Genomic DNA, 19475 nt, shown 5'->3' on the forward strand with positions numbered 1-19475 from the left:
TCTGGCCCTTCCTCCGTACCCCTAGTCCCTCTGGTCATGAAGACATCATCATGTAGAGCTGTAACCGGGGCCCAAAGACCTCTGGCCCTTCCGCCGTACCCCTAGTCCCTCTGGTCATGAAGGCAGCGGCATGTAGAGCTGTAACCAGGGCCCAAAGACCTCTGGCCCTCCCTCCGTACCCCTAGTCCCTCTGGTCATGAAGACATCATCATGCAGAGCTGTAATCAGGGCCCAAAGATCTCTGGCCCGTCCTCCGTACCCCTAGCCAGGGCCCACAGACCTCTGGCCCTTCCTCCGTACCCCTAGCCAGGGCCCAAAGATCTCTGGTCCTTCCTCCGTACCCCTAGTCCCTCTGATCATAAAGACATCATCATGTACAGCTGTAACCAGGGCCCAATGACATCTGGCCCGTCCTCCGTACCCCTAGTCCCTCTGGACATGAAGACATCATGTGGAAGAGCTGTAACCAGGGCAAAAGACCTTTGGCCCGTCCTCCGTACCCCTAGTCCCTCTGGTCATGAAAACATCATCATGCAGAGCTGTAACCAGGGCAAAAGACCTCTGGCTTGTCCTCCGTACCCCTAGTCCCTCTGGTCATGAAGACATCATCATGCAGAGCTGTAACCAGAGCCCAAAGACCTCTGGCCCTTCCTCCATACCCCTAGCAAGGTCCCACAGACGTCTGGCCCGTCCTCCGTACCCCTAGTCCCTGTGGTCATGAAGACATCATCATGCAGAGCTGTAACCAGGGCCCAAAGACCTCTGGCCCTTCCTCCGTACCCCTAGTCCCTCTGGTCATGGAGACATCCTCATGCAGAGCTGTAACCAGGGCCAAAAGACCTCTGGCCCTTCCTCCGTACCCCTAGTCCCTCTGGTCATGAAGGCAGCGGCATGTAGAGCTGTAACCAGGGCCCAAAGACCTCTGGCCCTTCCTCCGTACCCCTAGTCCCTCTGGTCATGAAGACATCATCATGTAGAGCTGTAACCAGGGCCCAAAGACCTCTGGCCCTTCCTCCGTACCCCTAGTCCCTCTGGTCATGGAGACATCATCATGTAGAGCTGTAACCAGGGCCCAAAGACCCCTGGCCTGTCCTCCGTACCCCTATTCCCTCTGGTCATGAAGACATCATCATGAGGAGCTGTAACCAGGGCAAAAGACCTCTGGCCCTCCCTCCGTACCCCTAGTCCCTCTGGTCATGAAGACATCATCATGCAGAGCTGTAACCAGGGCCCAAAGACCTGTGGCCCTTCCTCCGTACCCCTAGTCCCTCTGGTCATGGAGACATCCTCATGCAGAGCTGTAACCAGGGCCAAAAGACCTCTGGCCCTCCCTCCGTACCCCTAGTCCCTCTGGTCATGAAGACATCATCATGCAGAGCTGTAACCAGGGCCCAAAGACCTCTGGCCCGTCCTCCTTACCCCTAGTCCCTCTGGTCATGAAGACATCATCATGCAGAGCTGTAACCAGGGCCCAAAGACCTCTGGCCCTTCCTCCGTACCCCTAGTCCCTCTGGTCATGAAGACATCATCATGTAGAGCTGTAACCAGGGCCCAAAGACCTCTGGTCCTTCCGCCGTACCCCTAGTCCCTCTGGTCATGAAGGCAGCGGCATGTAGAGCTGTAACCAGGGCCCAAAGACCTCTGGCCCTTCCTCCGTACCCCTAGTCCCTCTGGTCATGAAGACATCATCATGTAGAGCTGTAACCAGGGCCCAAAGACCTCTGGCCCTTCCTCCGTACCCCTAGTCCCTCTGGTCATGGAGACATCATCATGTAGAGCTGTAACCAGAGCCCAAAGACCCCTGGCCCGCCCTCCGTACCCCTATTTCCTCTGGTCATGAAGACATCATCATGAGGAGCTGTAACCAGGGCCCAAAGACCTCTGGCCCTTCCTCCGTACCCCTAGTCCCTCTGGTCATGAAGACATCATCATGTAGAGCTGTAACCAGGGCCCAAAGACCTCTGGCCCGTCCCCCGTACCCCCAGTCCCTCTGGTCATGAAGACATCATCATGCAGAACTGTAACCAGGGCAAAAGACCTCTGGCCCTCCCTCCATACCCCTAGTCCCTCTGGTCATGAAGACATCATCATGTAGAGCTGTAACCAGGGCCCAAAGACCTCGGGCCCGTCCTCCGTACCCCTAGTCCCTCTGGTCATGAAGACATCATCATGCAGAGCTGTAACCAGGGCAAAAGACCTCTGGCCCTTCCGCCGTACCCCTAGTCCCTCTGGTCATGAAGGCAGTGGCATGTAGAGCTGTAACCAGGGCCGAAAGATCGCTGGCCCGTCCTCCTTACCCCTAGTCCCTCTGGTCATGAAGACATCATCATGCAGAGCTGTAACCAGGGCCCAAAGACCTCTGGCCCTTCCTCCGTACCCCTAGTCCCTCTGGTCATGAAGACATCATCATGTAGAGCTGTAACCAGGGCCCAAAGACCTCTGGTCCTTCCGCCGTACCCCTAGTCCCTCTGGTCATGAAGGCAGCGGCATGTAGAGCTGTAACCAGGGCCCAAAGACCTCTGGCCCTTCCTCCGTACCCCTAGTCCCTCTGGTCATGAAGACATCATCATGTAGAGCTGTAACCAGGGCCCAAAGACCTCTGGCCCTTCCTCCGTACCCCTAGTCCCTCTGGTCATGGAGACATCATCATGTAGAGCTGTAACCAGGGCCCAAAGACCTCTGGCCCTTCCTCCGTACCCCTAGTCCCTCTGGTCATGAAGACATCATCATGTAGAGCTGTAACCAGGGCCCAAAGACCTCTGGCCCTTCCTCCGTACCCCTAGTCCCTCTGGTCATGGAGACATCATCATGTAGAGCTGTAACCAGAGCCCAAAGACCCCTGGCCCGCCCTCCGTACCCCTATTTCCTCTGGCCATGAAGACATCATCATGAGGAGCTGTAACCAGGGCCCAAAGACCTCTGGCCCTTCCTCCGTACCCCTAGTCCGTCTGGTCATGAAGACATCATCATGTAGAGCTGTAACCAGGGCCCAAAGACCTCTGGCCCGTCCCCCGTACCCCCAGTCCCTCTGGTCATGAAGACATCATCATGCAGAACTGTAACCAGGGCAAAAGACCTCTGGCCCTCCCTCCATACCCCTAGTCCCTCTGGTCATGAAGACATCATCATGTAGAGCTGTAACCAGGGCCCAAAGACCTCGGGCCCGTCCTCCGTACCCCTAGTCCCTCTGGTCATGAAGACATCATCATGCAGAGCTGTAACCAGGGCAAAAGACCTCTGGCCCTTCCGCCGTACCCCTAGTCCCTCTGGTCATGGAGGCAGTGGCATGTAGAGCTGTAACCAGGGCCCAAAGACCTCTGGCCCGTCCTCCGTACCCCTAGTCCCTCTGGTCATGAAGACATCATGTAGAGCTGTAACCAGGGCAAAAGACCTCTGGCCCTCCCTCCGTACCCCTAGTCCCTCTGGTCATGAAGACATCATCATGCAGAGCTGTAACCAGGGCCCAAAGACCTGTAGCCTGTCCTCCATTCCCCTAATCCCTCTGGTCATGGAGACATCATCATGCAGAGCTGTAACCAGGGCCAAAAGACCTCTGGCCCTCCCTCCGTACCCCTAGTCCCTCTGGTCATGAAGACATCATCATGCAGAGCTGTAACCAGGGCCCAAAGACCACTGGCCCGTCCTCCGTACCCCTAGTCCCTCTGGTCATGAAGACATCATCATGCAGAGCTGTAACCAGGGCCCAAAGACCTCTGGCCCTCCCTCCGTACCCCTAGTCCCTCTGGTCATGAAGACATCATCATGCAGAGCTGTAACCAGGGCCCAAAGACCTCGGGCCCGTCCTCCGTACCCCTAGTCCCTCTGGTCATGAAGACATCATCATGCAGAGCTGTAACCAGGGCCCAAAGACCTCTGGCCCTTCCTCGTACCCTTAGTCCCTCTGGTCATGAAGACATCATCATGTAGAGCTGTAACCAGGGCCCAAAGACCTCTGGCCCTTCCGCCGTACCCTTAGTCCCTCTGGTCATGAAGACATCATCATGTAGAGCTGTAACCAGGGCCCAAAGACCTCTGGCCCTTCCTCGTACCCTTAGTCCCTCTGGTCATGAAGACATCATCATGCAGAGCTGTAATCAGGGCCCAAAGATCTCTGGCCCGTCCTCCGTACCCCTAGCCAGGGCCCACAGACCTCTGGCCCTTCCTCCGTACCCCTAGCCAGGGCCCAAAGATCTCTGGCCCTTCCTCCGTACCCCTAGTCCCTCTGGTCATGAAAACATCATCATGCAGAGCTGTAACCAGGGCAAAAGACCTCTGGCTTGTCCTCCGTACCCCTAGTCCCTCTGGTCATGAAGACATCATCATGCAGAGCTGTAACCAGGGCCCAAAGACCTCTGGCCCTTCCTCCATACCCGTAGTCCCGCTGGTCATGAAGACATCATCATGTAGAGCTGTAACCAGGGCCCAAAGACCTCTGGCCCGTCCTCCATTCCCCTAATCCCTCTGGTCATGAAGACATCATCATGCAGAGCTGTAACCATGGCAAAAGACCTCTGGCCCGTCCTCCGTACCCCTAGTCCCTCTGGTCATGAAGACATCATGTAGAGTTGTAACCAGGGCAAACGACCTCTGGCCCTCCCTCTGTACCCCTGGTCCCTCTGGTCATGAAGACATCATGTAGAGCTGTAACCAGGGCAAAAGACCTCTGGCCCTCCCTCTGTACCCCTGGTCCCTCTGGTCATGAAGACATCATGTAGAGCTGTAACCAGGGCAAAAGACCTCTGGCCCTCCCTCCGTACCCCTAGTCCCTCTGGTCACGAAGACATCATCATGCAGAGCTGTAACCAGGGCCCAAAGACCTCTGGCCTTCCCTCCGTACCCCTAGTCCCTCTGGTCATGAAAACATCATCATGCAGAGCTGTAACCAGGGCCCAAAGACCTCTGGCCCGTCCTCCATTCCCCTAATCCCTCTGGTCATGAAGACATCATCATGCAGAGCTGTAACCATGGCAAAAGACCTCTGGCCCGTCCTCCGTACCCCTAGTCCCTCTGGTCATGAAGACATCATGTAGAGCTGTAACCAGGGCAAACGACCTCTGGCCCTCCCTCTGTACCCCTGGTCCCTCTGGTCATGAAGACATCATGTAGAGCTGTAACCAGGGCAAAAGACCTCTGGCCCTCCCTCCGTACCCCTAGTCCCTCTGGTCATGAAGACATCATCATGCAGAGCTGTAACCAGGGCCCAAAGACCTGTGGCCCTTCCTCCGTACCCCTAGTCCCTCTGGTCATGGAGACATCATCATGCAGAGCTGTAACCAGGGCCCAAAGACCTCTGGCCCTCCCTCCGTACCCCTAGTCCCTCTGGTCATGAAGACATCATCATGCAGAGCTGTAACCAGGGCCCAAAGACCTCTGGCCCGTCCTCCGTACCCCTAGTCCCTCTGGTCATGAAAACATCATCATGCAGAGCTGTAACCAGGGCCCAAAGACCTCTGGCCCTCCCTCAGTACCCCTAGTCCCTCTGGTCTTGAAGACATCATCATGCGGAGCTGTAACCAGGGCCCAAAGACCTCTGGCCCCTGCTCTGCAGGTAGTTCCTACCTGTCATTCTCTTAGCCCCTGAGTGGCAAAGAGACATCAGGTGAGGGGTTAAGGGTGGAGCACACAATTTACCTTGTGGTTACATGGAGGATCAACAACTGCATGACGTCACTTCCGCCGAGTCTGGAATTGCCATGAATTGAAGTCCAGGTTTACATCAAGCTTCTTATATATCAATGTAAAACAAATGTATTTAATGGGTCTGTTGTGTTTAGAACGTTGAATACAATATACAGATTATGAGGTTGTACTTATTATCAACTGCTTAATGTTTACACCCCTAATAAATGTCATAAATGTCTCTTTCATCCCCTCCTCTCTCTGCCCCACTCCCACACCTCTCAATCCCTTCCCGTTCCCTGTAATATCCCGCTCCATCTTTCCTCCTTCTCTCTCTCTTCCTTCCCTTTTATTTCCCTTCTCTCTTCCATGTCTCTCCGTCTCTCTCGTATTTTCCCCTTTCCTTGTTTTCTCCCTCACCCACATGCAAATATGTCTCTTTTTATCTCTAACTGCCTTCTCCTTTCGGCATCTCCTTTCCTCCATCTCTCTGTCCCCCCTCTGCCCCGTATCTCTCCAACCTTCCTTCTCACTCCTCCTGCTGTCTCCATTCACTCTCTCCTCGACCGCTACTACACTGTCTCCTGATTTTATCCTCTCTCCTCCCCACTCACATGGTACTCCTCTCATGCTCCATCCCTGCTGCTTTCCCTGTCCTTCGATCTCACCTTTCATCGCCCTGTGACTCTCTTCTGTCCACCCCCTGATCTCTTTCCTCTCTCTACTATCACTGTCTCTTGTGACACTTCCCTCTCTCACTGTCTCTCTCTATCCTCTCACTTGTCTCTGCTACTCTGTTTACACTTTCCCAATACTCATCCCTTGTGCCTTTCTCTGTCCTTTCTCCCTTTCCTCTGTTCTCTCCCCGCCCGCTCGTTCCCTGTTTGCACGTTCTCTCCCTGTCTCTTGTCACTTCCCTCTGTCACTGTCTCTCTCTATCCTCTCACTTCTCCTCTCTCCTTACTCGTCTCATTGCCTCTTTTCTCTCATATACCTCTCCCTGATTCCTTTTCTCTGTCTCTCTCTTCTCCTCGTATACCGGTCATCTCTCCCCATCCTCTCCCTTACCCCCTCTTCTTCCTGTCCTTCTATTCTCTCATCCTGTCCCTTCCATTCCTTGGGCCCTCTCTGATCCTCCCGCTCTCCCCCTGCCCCCCGTCCATATCTTCTCTCAACATGTCCCTTCCCCCCCTCTTCCTGCCCTTCTCTCCTCCTGCCCCATCCATTCATCCTGCCCTCCCTCCCCCTACCCTCTTCCCCACTCTGCTCTCATCCCAGCAGCCGTTCACTGTGTGGTGGGGCCCTGGGGCCCATGGAGCGAGTGCAGCTCCCTGTGCGGGGTCGGCAGCCGAGAAAGGGCCCGCCAGGTGAGGGTGCCACCGCGGAACGGAGGGGCCCCCTGCCCGGACCTCAAGCAGCGGAGGGGTTGCCATGGAGACAACCCGATATGCCAGACGGCTAAAGGTAAGTGAGCGAGCCTCCCTGGGGTCCCTGATAGAATCATTTATGTCTTTTTAGGTCGAGCCTGGGCAGCGAATACGCTGCTCTGCGAAGCATGCTGTATTTAGGTATGGACTTGAAGCTCCGCCCACTCTCCACCCATATTTTTCATTGGCTTGTCATTGTCCACTGTAAACTGTGGCTTTTCATTGGTCAATAGGCTTAGTAGTCTCTCCTTAGTATCGCCTTGTCTTATTTTGTAACCTCCCATGAGGACACCCCTTGTTACGTGTGTTGTTACTCCATAGGCCTTAATTACAGACTCCGAGCACTATTTTCTCAAATAGCTTTGTCCTTACTGCTGTTGCAGGCAGGACATGCTGCTCTCTCCTAATGCTTTAAATAAAAATCTTAATAGCACCGGCGCCGAATGCATTTGCAATGCAATAGGTCTCGCATTTGCAAGAGTTTAAGCTATTGGCATTGTAAATGACAATGCCTTTTATTTAGCCGTTTTAAAAACAACACATAAATAAAAGGCATTGTCATGGACAATGTCAATAGCTCAAACGCTCGTAAATGCGAGACCTAATGCATTGCAAATGCTTGTTAAATGCTTGAAGTCCTACTGTACAACCCCATGCAGCAACTTTTAGATCTGGCTTAAGACAGAGCAGCTCTGGGAGGAGGCTAATGTTGCTCTAGATTCAGACAGAGTGTCAGTGACGAGCAGTCAAGTAGTGCCACTACATTGTGTCCTTCCACAAAAGAGAGCCTTCAGACAGTTGCTGTACCTCTCCATTAAACTTATGCATTAGTCAGACTGAACAACTTTTTCTCGATTTTGTGATTTGCAAAAAAACGCAAAACTCACTCTAAAGCACGATCTCGGGGATTTTATGGCATGAAACGGAGGCTAACATTATGCAAATCTCCTTTAATGCCAGCTCACAGCAGCAACAATTGAAGAATATAGAACTTTAGAAACATTCTAATAGGTTATAAGGTCTCCCCACGCACAGTATTCTCCCTACTTCGTTGCTGCTGCTCACAAGATAAGTACAGCTTTTCATTTCGTATTTCAGAACCTGGGTTATTCCTGCCTTTAAACAATCTGACCCTCCCCTATAGACAATATAATTTCACCTAACCCTGATACTACTATAAGACCACTTAAGTTATTAATATAACTTTCCAAGGTCTCCTTATTAGGTCTGGGAAAGAGGGTGGTCATCGCCATAGAATTATCTCTTATCACCATTGAGCCGGATGTTTCTCCTACCCCGTGCCGGACATAATCCCTTTCCCCCTCGGCTCTTTAAGGCAGAAAAACACACCTTTTACCGTAAGAAAAACCGGCCTCGCACCACCTTTGACAGCGGACCAGATTTTCTTTCAAAAGTTTTCCCTCGCGAAGGTTTTTGTTCAATAAGCGCCCCGCTCACCTAGCAACGGAAGCGCCGTGACGAAAACAAACGAGCCAGCATAATAAAGAGCAAGGAGCGGAACCTCATGACTCACCAGCCCCCACCTCCTCCATAAGCCGCTGAAGAATGTGCTGTGACTCACTTCTCCGACGCAGCCTTCGTGGCCTCAGAGAATATTAATAATAACATCGGAGACTCCGGCAGCCCTCCTCCCTCACAGCGGCTGCCGAAGCACACAATAAATAAAAAGGAACAACACAACACGCATGACCGCATCGCTGATTAAAGTATAAAATATAAAAAATAAATGAAAAATGGACACAGACTGGGGGCAATTAAATAAACAAGGGTCCTCAGAATTAAAGGAAAGATCCTTAAGAAATGGGCAAACACACTCTGTTCAGGCCGGTGGCCATCTTAATAGTTTGGGAAAGAGCAATTCCCTGACCATAGCGGACATTTTAAGTTGTTGGGCAATATGATTGAATTCTGGCTGTTGTTGTCCATCCAACTGCGAGAACAGCTGTTAACTTGCAAAGGGACCCAGGAACTTTGACAAATACTCACCTCCTACCATGTCCCTTGATCCCACTGAGAATACTATGGAAAACAACTGGAAGGTCTCGTAAATAAAGCCCTAGATAAGGTAATGGTATCACTGGACGATACAATTAATAAAAAATTGCAGATGCTCTCCAAGAAAGGTTGGCCTGTTGCTGGCACTAGACTCCCTGAAGGGGCAGAAGGGGCAGTTAAGGCCCAGAGGAAAATAACTGGAGGAGAAACCGATCCTAAAGGGGCTAAAAAATCCAAAGGGTCAAACCAGATGACATCGCGGTTTGGCGGTGACATGAATGGTGCCTTGGACATTTCAGGTGAGTAGGAAGAAGGCCCGGAGTTACCCATCTCCATCGATAGCGACGAGGGGTTAGAGGACTAAATTAACCTCTCCTATTCCTCTTATTTTAACACGGATGTCAAACAGATGGAGCTGAGAAATATGGCTACAACTGATGAGGCATCATAGGCCTCTGGGTCAAAAACTGGCATTTTGGACACATTCGGAGAAAGCATGTTTGACCCACTCCTTATTAAACACCCCCTAGCCCCAGAATGGTACCTTCACAGCATATTGCAGAGTACCTATCCTTTTAACTCTGGAAAGAGATCCTGAAAGAAGTCAGGTCTTGCGTGAGATCTGAATGTCCACCCACCTTTCTCCCAGATAAGGTCACATCAACACCAGACCTAGATGCAAATGTGGTGGCATTTATTGCCAAAGGAAGGAAAGACCCTAGAAAAGGTCTGGATAAAGGACTACAGTCCTGTCAAGACCGTCTACTCGACATTAAGGGCCTACTGACAAAGATGTTTGAAATGGCTAAGGCAGCCTACCTCAAAGACACACCCATCGACTCAAAAGAATTGTACCAATGGGCACAAAGAGCCATCTGTCTTCCAGGGAATGCGAATACTACACTGTCCAATGAGAGAAGAAAGAGCATACTACTCAAAGTAGACCCCAAATTAGTAAAACTGGTCACTAAAGAAGGAGAAGCTACCTGTCAGGGCCTACTCTTTGGAGACGACTTTATCAGGGATATGGCCAAGTACATGGGAGCATTCAGCTCGATCCAAAAGTCCCAGAAAGACATCAAGAAAGTCTTCCAGATAGAGTTTTTGGAAGGGGTGGGTGAGCTCAGGGTTGATTCCTCATCCGTGGCCAAAGCTCTTGAAGACCGTACCTGGGACGTGGCCCAAGATTTACAAATCCAAGTTTTGGTTCAACCTTCTATACCTAGAAACAGAGGTTGAGTGGGAGAGGCTTCAAAGGAGAGTGGAGACGAAGAACCTTCTAAGCAGGTAGGAGCTATGAAAGACCCTTCAGATATCCCTATAAAGGTGGGAGGCAGACTAGCTCAATTCTGTGATAATTGGATCCTTGTGAGTCAGGACCCCTGAGTTCTAGAGACAGTGAAGGGGTACAAGATAAAATTCACAATTACACCAATGCAAAAGAAGCCTTCTTCGAAAATGATCATCTCACAGGAAGACTCAACCCTAGTTTCACAAGTGATAAAGGACCTATTGACCAAAGGGGCAATTCAAGAGGGAACAGAGCTAGGCTTTATCAGCAACATCTTTTTAGTGCAAAAGAAAGACAAAGGGATGAGACCAGTGATGAATCTAAAAGAGTTGAACAAATGAGTGACCTACCACCATTTCAAGATGGAAGGAGTAAACCTCCTAAGAGATATATTACAGAAATGGGGCTGGCTAACTCGACTAGACCTAAATGACGCATACTTGACTATACCACTTTGGCGACCACATCAAAAGTACCTTCAGTTTACCTAGATGGGAAAACTGTTGCAATTTTGTGATCTCCCTTTCGGACTCCTCAGCCCCGTGGTGTTTCACCAAGGTGCTTCGCCCCGTTGTGAGTTGGCTCAGGGCAAGAGGAGTGAGACTAATCCTATATCTAGATGATATTCTATAATGGCCCAATACAGGGAGATGGTCTCACGTCACACAGAGCTTACCATAAACCTCTTAGAACACCTGGGTTTTGTCATAAACAAGAAAAAATCTTGCATAATACCATGTCAGGAAATGTAATTCTTGGGTTTTGCCATAACAACTGTACAGACAGAATTGAAATTACAAGGGAAGAAGTTACGAAAAATTTGCAAGGAGTTGAGAAGGATCCTAGTGAGAAAGAAATTTCCCCTGAGGGCTCTAGCAAGGATCATAGGTCTCCTGTCTTCAAAACTCCAAGTGATTTACCCAGGCCCCTTATACTATCAGGCACTCCAAAGACTCAAAGTAAAAGCATTGAGAACAGGTCAATCCTATTCTCAAAGTTTGTGTCTAGACTTGGACTCCAAGAAGGAACTAGAATGGTGGCTGAAGAATGCGGAATCGTGGAATGGCAGAGCCATTTTTGAAGAAGACCCAGAGATAGTGATAGAATCGGTTGCGAGTTTAGAGGGATGGGGTGCGAGATGTGGCGACTCATCAACAGGAGGACGCTGGACAGATTAGAAGAAGGAGTTGCACATCAACTGCTTAGCATTACTAGGAGGTTCTTTAATGCTCTGTGATGTTACGCATGGACAACATATCTGCAGTCAGATATGTCAGCAAGGTGGGAGGCCCGCACTCCAAGTGACCAGCGGACTTGGCCAAGACCTTTTGGGGTAGTGCTTAAGCAAGGGGATTTCAGTAGTCGCGGAACATATCCCGGGGTTAAACAATGGTGTTATGGATTGGTTATCCTGAATCTTCAGGGGCACCAGCAATTGGAGGTTGAACAGGGGAATCTTCCTCAATATCCAGATGAGATGGGGACCTTTCAGGGTGGATATCTGAACACCCAACTACCAAATTTCTTCAACTGGAGGCCGAACACTTAAGCCCAAGACCCCTTGGATGCCTTCCTTCAGAACTGGAAGGGCTTAGCACCCTATGCTTTCCCTTCGTTTGTCATGCTACCAAAGCTTCTGCTATACGCATGTAGGAGCAAGGAGAACACAGTAGTGATACATCCTCTCTGGAAGTCACAGGCCTGGTTCCCAATCCTATTGGAAATGAGCATAGATTTACCAATCCTAATCCCAACTTTCAGAGAGGTAATTACAGGCTCAGAAGGAGGGCCTCCAGGCCACTTCTAACGCTAATGGCCTGGAGGATTTCAAGAGACAGTTGTAAATCCCAGGCCTTTTGGCAGACGCTTTCAACTTATTTCAGAGTCTTGGGCACCTGGCACAAGGAAAGCACATAGACTGGCCTGGGAAAAATGGGTTCGTTGGTGTCTTCGACAGGATTACAATCCTGTTTCAACTGATCTAGTACATGTAATTAATTACTTATCTGAACTATTCACATAAGTATTCTCTTATAGACAGTTAATGTTAACAGATTGGCTATTGCAGGAGGTCATAACTTTGTTGACAGAATTTCCATAGGACAAAATCTATTGACTAAAAAAATCATGCGAAGTATGCAGGTACTAAACCCACCTTCTGCAAAATACACTGCCTTGGGATGTTAGAGACGTCCTACAGGTCTTAGTAAGTTGCGGAGAGAATTTTGACTTATCTCTGAAATGTGTCTCTTATTAATTTAACTGTCTCACTCTGTCCAGTATCGTTTAGGCGGGCCTCAGACGTGAGAGCCCTAGACATCACCAACAGGGCCTATCAACCTGAAGGGGTTTTGCTTCTATATAAAAAGACACACAAAGACCATGTCAACTTCTGTTTTCTACCCCTTCTATACACTGAATGAAAGAGTTTGTGTAGTGAAGTGCTTGATGGAGTATGAGAGGAGGACCGTGAATCTGAGAGGAAATACGGAGCAAGTGCTAATATCTCATAGAACATCTCATAAAGCACCTTAGCACGATGGGCGAAAGAAGTAATGAAAGAAGCACATGTAGACATTTCTATGTTTGGCGCACATTCCCTTAGGGGTGCTTCAGCCTCCAAAGCCTTTTTCCTGGGAGGATGTTTGCAGGATATCCTTAGGGCCACGGACTGGCCCAATGATCGCTTGTTTAAATCTTGCTTCTTTAGACCTGTTGCAAGTTCAATCGACAATGTACTAAATGCTCTTTAAACTTGCATAATGTTAGCCTCCGTCTCATGCCATATATGTAGATTTTTCACCGCCTGATGGGCAGAAAATCTGGATTTCATTAAAGACACGGAGGCTAAGATTATCCCTCCGTAGTGGAGCAAAGTTACTGAATATACTGATTTCTTTCTCTTTCAGAGTAAGAGCCTTCTCTTTCACCGCTGAAATTTATTTCGCCTGGAAGTTAACGACATTGGGAATTATCCTGTTCACAACGCCAAAGAAGGGAGAATACTGCGTGTGGGGGGACCTTATAACCAATTAGAATGTTTCTAAAGATCCATATTCTTCAAATGTTGCTGCTGTGCGCTGGCATTAAAGGAGATTTGCATAATCTTAGACTCCGTGTCTTTAATAAAATCCAGATTTTCTGCCCATCAGGCTGTGAAAAATCAAAACTTTCCTGTCATTTGCCGATTTTCCTTTAATTTGCACAAAAGCAGAGAAACCTTGCAGTCTGTTGAACACAGTGGCAAAGTTCAAGGAAATGTGATATAAAACTGTCAGCACATTGTCTGCTTTGTCTAATCTTATGATTCCTATATAAAAAAAACTTGAAAGAAATCATGAAACTTCACTTGTTACTTAAAAGAATAGTTTGGCAGCTGCAATGGTTTGTGTTTTTTGTCCATGACTTGTTTCTTTCAGTGTGTACAGATTGTACTGTGTATGCTTATCATATATACAACAAACGTAAATGTTGCAAAACAAGTAAATATCTTTCTTAAACCCCAATTTAGTGACAATTAATTGTTTTCCAGAGCCTTACAACACACTTCAATTAAATGATGTCATACAATGAAAATTGTTTCGCATATTTTTATTATTGTTTATCATAAACCTATATTCGGTACAATCTTCTAATGCTTGCTGTATAATTTTTAAACTTTCCGCACCAAATTTACAAAGAATGCCGGCAACAGAGCGCAGCAATAAAGAATAAATTATAATCACTGTATTTGCCACAAAAATGCCGCAATAAATGCAATTGTGTGCCCCAAAAGGTACATTTTTATACTGTAAACATTTTTAATCAATGCAGGGAAATGGGAGGTCTAATTAGTCGTTTTCTCTTTAGCGCCTCATGCCCGCCCCACCCCCATTGTTCCCCTCACCTTCAGGCAGAGGGGTAGTGGCATGGGGTAACAATAGACTGCAGGGCCCCACGGACTAGAAAGCCCCTGTGAGGCCAGGTAAGCAAGGGTGAGACTGCAGGGATGCACCACTCCAGTCCCTTTGAGACAGTGAACTTTGGGAACCTTGTCTGGGTGCACCTGCCCTACGTAGGTTAGAAACACATGAATCCGTCGGAACCACTGACAGTTACTTTGGGTGCATGCCATTCCATTATTTTTCAGCTTCTTTGTGCCATTTTTAAAAGTGATGCGACACATCCTAACACGCTCTGGTCCTGCCTGAACTGTTAGACCAGGTCCCGTCTGAAAGTAACTCAAGCAGTGGCAGACATGTTTCGGCTCTATTGCGCCTCATCAGAGAGGGGCTGCTTGTTCGGTAGTTGACTGAAGCTTGTACAGTTGCTACCACTGCTGTTCCCCAGTTAGGGAAGGGCAGCCTGCATTACTGCTGACCCTACTGTTCATCATTTGTGGGCCTCTTGCACCAACTCTACCTGTACGGCATCCTTTCTCTGTGTTACTTAAGCTCCCATTGCTGGTCCTTTGAGGGCAACTGCTCTGCCGTTATGAGTGAAGGCTGCACTGAGCTTCCTCTGTCCTAAAGAGAGATGGTTTCTCTGACATCTGAAGCTCTCAGTAGGAGCTGTTTGTTGTCTTATATTATTTTGATGCTGTGCAGTGCACCACTGCCCTAGTGTGGCAAGCAAAAATCTCTGGCTGTGGCAGGTGGACCTGTGCTTGCTTGGAGAGTTGTGTGGCCGTTGCATGGCCTATGTGTGAAGTGTCGAGTGTGGTTGAGTGAAGGTGATGCTATTGTAACGCATACAGAGATGTGTGAGGAATGCAGCGCGCTTCGTGCAGCATTTCAGGAATCATAGTAGGGTGAGTTTGCTATTCTGCTGGGAGTGATGGTGCAACCCAGGGGAATCAGCTAAACATCCCAGAGTAAGCAGTAGGGGTGTGTGAGGCCCACCCAGGAGCATCCATGGTATTTGAAAACAGCACAGTATATGAGGCGGGTGGAATCTAGGGACGCCATGTTGTTTTGGCGGGAACAAGGGTGGGTGAGTACAGCTCATTAGCTTTGCAGAAGCCCAGGGCTTTAAGTGGGCCGGGTCTCACCGGGGCTGAACACCGGCAGTTTTGTAAAGGAGGCCTCGAAACGGGTCTCTATCGGGCTCTGTTTTGTGCCCTGGCACAGGCGGTCTGTGTTTTTTCCCGGACTGCAGTGACAGCGGCACATCGATGTGCCCTGCTCACACTGCTCCCTTCTCTAGTGGAGAGGTTACGGCAGGACGTCATGCCAGGTGAACGTTGTAGGGGAAGGGAAATCCTTTAAAGAGAGTCATTTTCTCTCTGGTTGTCCCTTCTCTTTTTGAAACTCAAAAGCAGCAACATTGTCGTGGTGTCACCAGGGCTTTAAGTGGAAGCCTTTTCAATATTATATACAAGCCATAGTTGCTGCTTATTTATCTTATGCAACTAACAACCATTGACAAAGCCAATAGTCCTGACTTGTTGTAGGTATGATGTTACTTGTTGTGTCATATCTCTGGATGCAATGACAGAAACAGCAAAATACAAGTCGGGTCGACACACTATGCTAAGCACAGATTTTTAGATTATGTGCTTTTAAGCTACACCCTTAATTACATTGGCCACGCCCCTTTGAGAGACCCCCCCAGTTTTTTCATCCCACTTAAAGCCCTGCAGAAACCCTAACAGCTAAATAAAATAAGAAGTGGTGTGAGAGTTGCTGGTCCCCGCTCTAATCCAGAGAGCACCCATAAAGCAAATGCACAGGGAAGACCAAACAGATGCACAGGGAAGACCAAACAGATGCACAGTGAAGACTTCCATGCAATCCATCAACGGTCTAGAAGACGCAGGGAGCGCTGCTGGCCTTTAAATAGAATTGCATCTCACCACATCGTAGGAACAATGGGCCCGATTCACAGAACTAACTTAAGACAAAATCCTAAACTTACTACCATTTTGGTATTCACAGAAGGCACTCACTCATTTCGGTATTCACAGAAGTTAGGAGTCCTAACTTTAGGACTACTAAATGCCTTCTGTGAATACCGAAATCTTAAAGTTAGGATTTTTCTCCGTTTAGGAGTAGTAAAGTTAGGACTCCTAACTTTACTACTCCTAAACTGAGAAAAATCCTAACTTTAAGACTTTCGGTATTCACAGAAGGCATTCAGGAGTCCTAAAGTTGGGAGTCCTAACTTTACTACTCCTAAACTGAGAAAAATCCTAACGTTAAGACTTTCGGTATTCACAGAAGGCATTTGGAGTCCTAAAGTTAGGAGTCCTAAGTTTACTACTCCTAAATGGAGAAAAATCCTAACTTTAAGACTTTCGGTATTCACAGAAGGCATTTAGGAGTCCTAAAGTTAGGAGTCCTAAGTTTACTACTCCTAAACGGAGAAAAATCCTAACTTTAAGACTTTCGGTATTCACAGAAGGCATTTAGGAGTCCTAAAGTTAGGACACCTAACTTTACTACTCCTAAACTGAGAATAATCCTAACTTTAAGACTTTTGGTATTCACAGAAGGCATTTAGGAGTCCTAAAGTTAGGAGTCCTAACTTTACTACTCCTAAACTGAGAAAAATCCTAACTTTAAGACTTTCGGTATTCACAGAAGGCATTTAGGAGTCCTAAAGTTAAGAGTCCTAACTTCTGTGAATGCCAAAATGAGTAAGTTCCTTCTGTAAATTCCAAAATGGTAGTAAGTTTAGGATTTTGTCTTAAGTTAGTTCTGTGAATCGGGCCTAAACAGCTCAGATGAAGTCACTTTATCAGCGAACAATGTTGCAAGTCTTGATCAAAGCCTCTAACTGTAGCAATCTTTTTTAAGCAACACTTTAAAGCACCACTAGTCCGGTAAGATAGCACCTCGTCACTATTGTCTCAAGTAAACTATGATTGTAAACGATCCCAAGTGTATTGATCCCTTTACTATCCCTGCAATGTTCCCACCAAACAACTTTTGTCAGTGTTTTTGTGGACTTCTAAACAGTTAAAAAAATAATGAATGACCTTGGTAGCAAGCTCGGAAGGTTATACCAGTTAATGCCAGCTTGAGAGGAATCATTTCAAATGAGCTGGAAGAGCGAATATCAAGGTATCATTTCCACAGACAGATTCGATGTTGGATAATATTTTAAACAGGGAAAGCGTCCGTACCTTTATACCATACAATGCATTACTAATTGCATTACTATAACGGTCCGGGTTTTTGAGTGACGTTTGCACTGCTGGTTTATTTGAAGAAACCGTCCTGTGGTTCTCAACTACGCAAACTCACTCGATTTGAACTTAAAATCACTACAATATTGGAGGAAATCATCACATAAGGGAAGGACACCAAGATATGTCCCAACTCTCTTTCTAATCACACAATTGTGGCAAACACTGCTCCTGACACACACATGCATCCTGACCCCTCTCACTGTACCTTCTTGCCGACCATCCCCTTCAGCCAGCGCCACCTCGGCACTAATGGATCGCCGCGGCTGGAAGCAGAAGCGTTGAGTAAGACATACAACAATGCTCTCAGTCAAGCCTGCTATTCTAGATTCCTGTAATACTAGGCACAAGTAGGACCCCTCCAACTAATCTCCCCCCCAGGCCGCCCTCCCAGCTCACTAACACCCAACCAGAACAATCTCAACCGAGAACATCACCCAAGACAAATTGCATTCTCTTAAACTGTAGGTCAGCAGTCAAGCATGCCACTGAAATATCGGAAACAATCCTATTACATGAAGTTGGCATCTGTTTTCTGACTGAATCCTTGTTAAATGACCACTCATCCCCCATTATCAATCTTCTCACTCCACCAGAATTCTCAATCATTTGTCGCGACCGTAAAGGCCGTATTGGTGGTGAGATAGTTATCAAACACAACAATGACCTGTGCCTAAAACCCTTCCATTCTATCAAATACTCTACCTTTGAATCCCTAGGAGTCGAACTCTCCTCCAAAGGCTCGAATCCTATCAAAATCCATGTCATTTGCCACCCCCAGCAGATAAACAACAATTCTTCAAGTGATTAACAGACCTAATAATGCAAAAGTCCCTGAAGGGCACCACAGACATTATACTGGGGATGTATGACGTTACAACGCACACTATTACAACGCATGCACTTACAACGCATTTTTTACAACGCATAATCCATTACAACGCATGACATTACAACGCATGACACTACAACGCATTTTTAAAAAATACCTTTACAACGCACTACCATTACAACGCATACTACCTTTACAACGCATACCATTACAACGCATAATATTAAATTACATTTAAGGTAAGTATTAGATAGTATAGGGGTAAAAATTACTATTCTAACTCCAGGGGGTGCAACAGTAGGGTAAGTGTTGGATAGTGTAGGGGTAAAAATTACTATTCTAACTCCAGGGGGTGCAACAGTAGGGTAAGTGTTGGATAGTGTAGGGGTAAAAATTACTATTCTAACTCCAGGGGGTGCAACAGTAGGGGAAGTGTTGGATAGTATAGGGGTAAAAATTACTATTCTAACTCCAGGGGGTGCATCAGTAGGGTAAGTGTTGGATAGTATAGGGGTAAAAATTACTATTCTAACTCCAGGGGGTGCATCAGTAGGGTAAGTGTTGGATAGTGTAGGGGTAAAAATTACTATTCTAACTCCAGGGGGTGCATCAGTAGGGTAAGTGTTGGATAGTATAGGGGTAAAAATTACTATTCTAACTCCAGGGGGTGCATCAGTAGGGTAAGTGTTGGATAGTATAGGGGTAAAAATTACTATTCTAACTCCAGGGGGTGCATCAGTAGGGTAAGTGTTGGATAGTATAGGGGTAAAAATTACTATTCTAACTCCAGGGGGTGCATCAGTAGGGTAAGTGTTGGATAGTATAGGGGTAAAAATTACTATTCTAACTCCAGGGGGTGCATCAGTAGGGTAAGTGTTGGATAGTGGAGGGGTAAAAATTACTATTCTAACTCCAGGGGGTGCATCAGTAGGGTAAGTGTTGGATAGTATAATGTAATATTATGCGTTGTAATGGTATGCGTTGTAATGGTAGTATGCGTTGTAATGGAATGCGTTGTAAAGGTAGTTTTTAAAAATGCGTTGTAGTGTCCTGCGTTGTAATATCATGCGTTGTAATGGATTATGCGTTGTAAAAAATGCGTTGTAATGGTAGTGCGTTGTA

General features: G+C 47.7%; 1 protein-coding gene across 2 annotated transcripts in view; it reads left to right on the forward strand.

The window, feature by feature from the left end:
* Positions 1–19475, forward strand: part of LOC146783278 (somatomedin-B and thrombospondin type-1 domain-containing protein-like) — a 404714-nt gene that overhangs the window by 219771 nt on the left and 165468 nt on the right. Inside the window, exon 2 of one of the 2 annotated variants that reach the window (XM_085633512.1) lies at positions 6898–7083. In XM_085633512.1, coding sequence (XP_085489638.1) covers positions 6898–7083 — 186 coding nt within the window. The remainder of the gene's footprint in view (positions 1–6897; positions 7084–19475) is intronic. The other variant, XM_085633513.1, reaches the window with a different exon arrangement.

This window comes from Triturus cristatus, chromosome 11 (genome assembly GCF_964204655.1).
Source record: "Triturus cristatus chromosome 11, aTriCri1.1, whole genome shotgun sequence".
Taxonomy (NCBI): domain Eukaryota; kingdom Metazoa; phylum Chordata; class Amphibia; order Caudata; family Salamandridae; genus Triturus; species Triturus cristatus.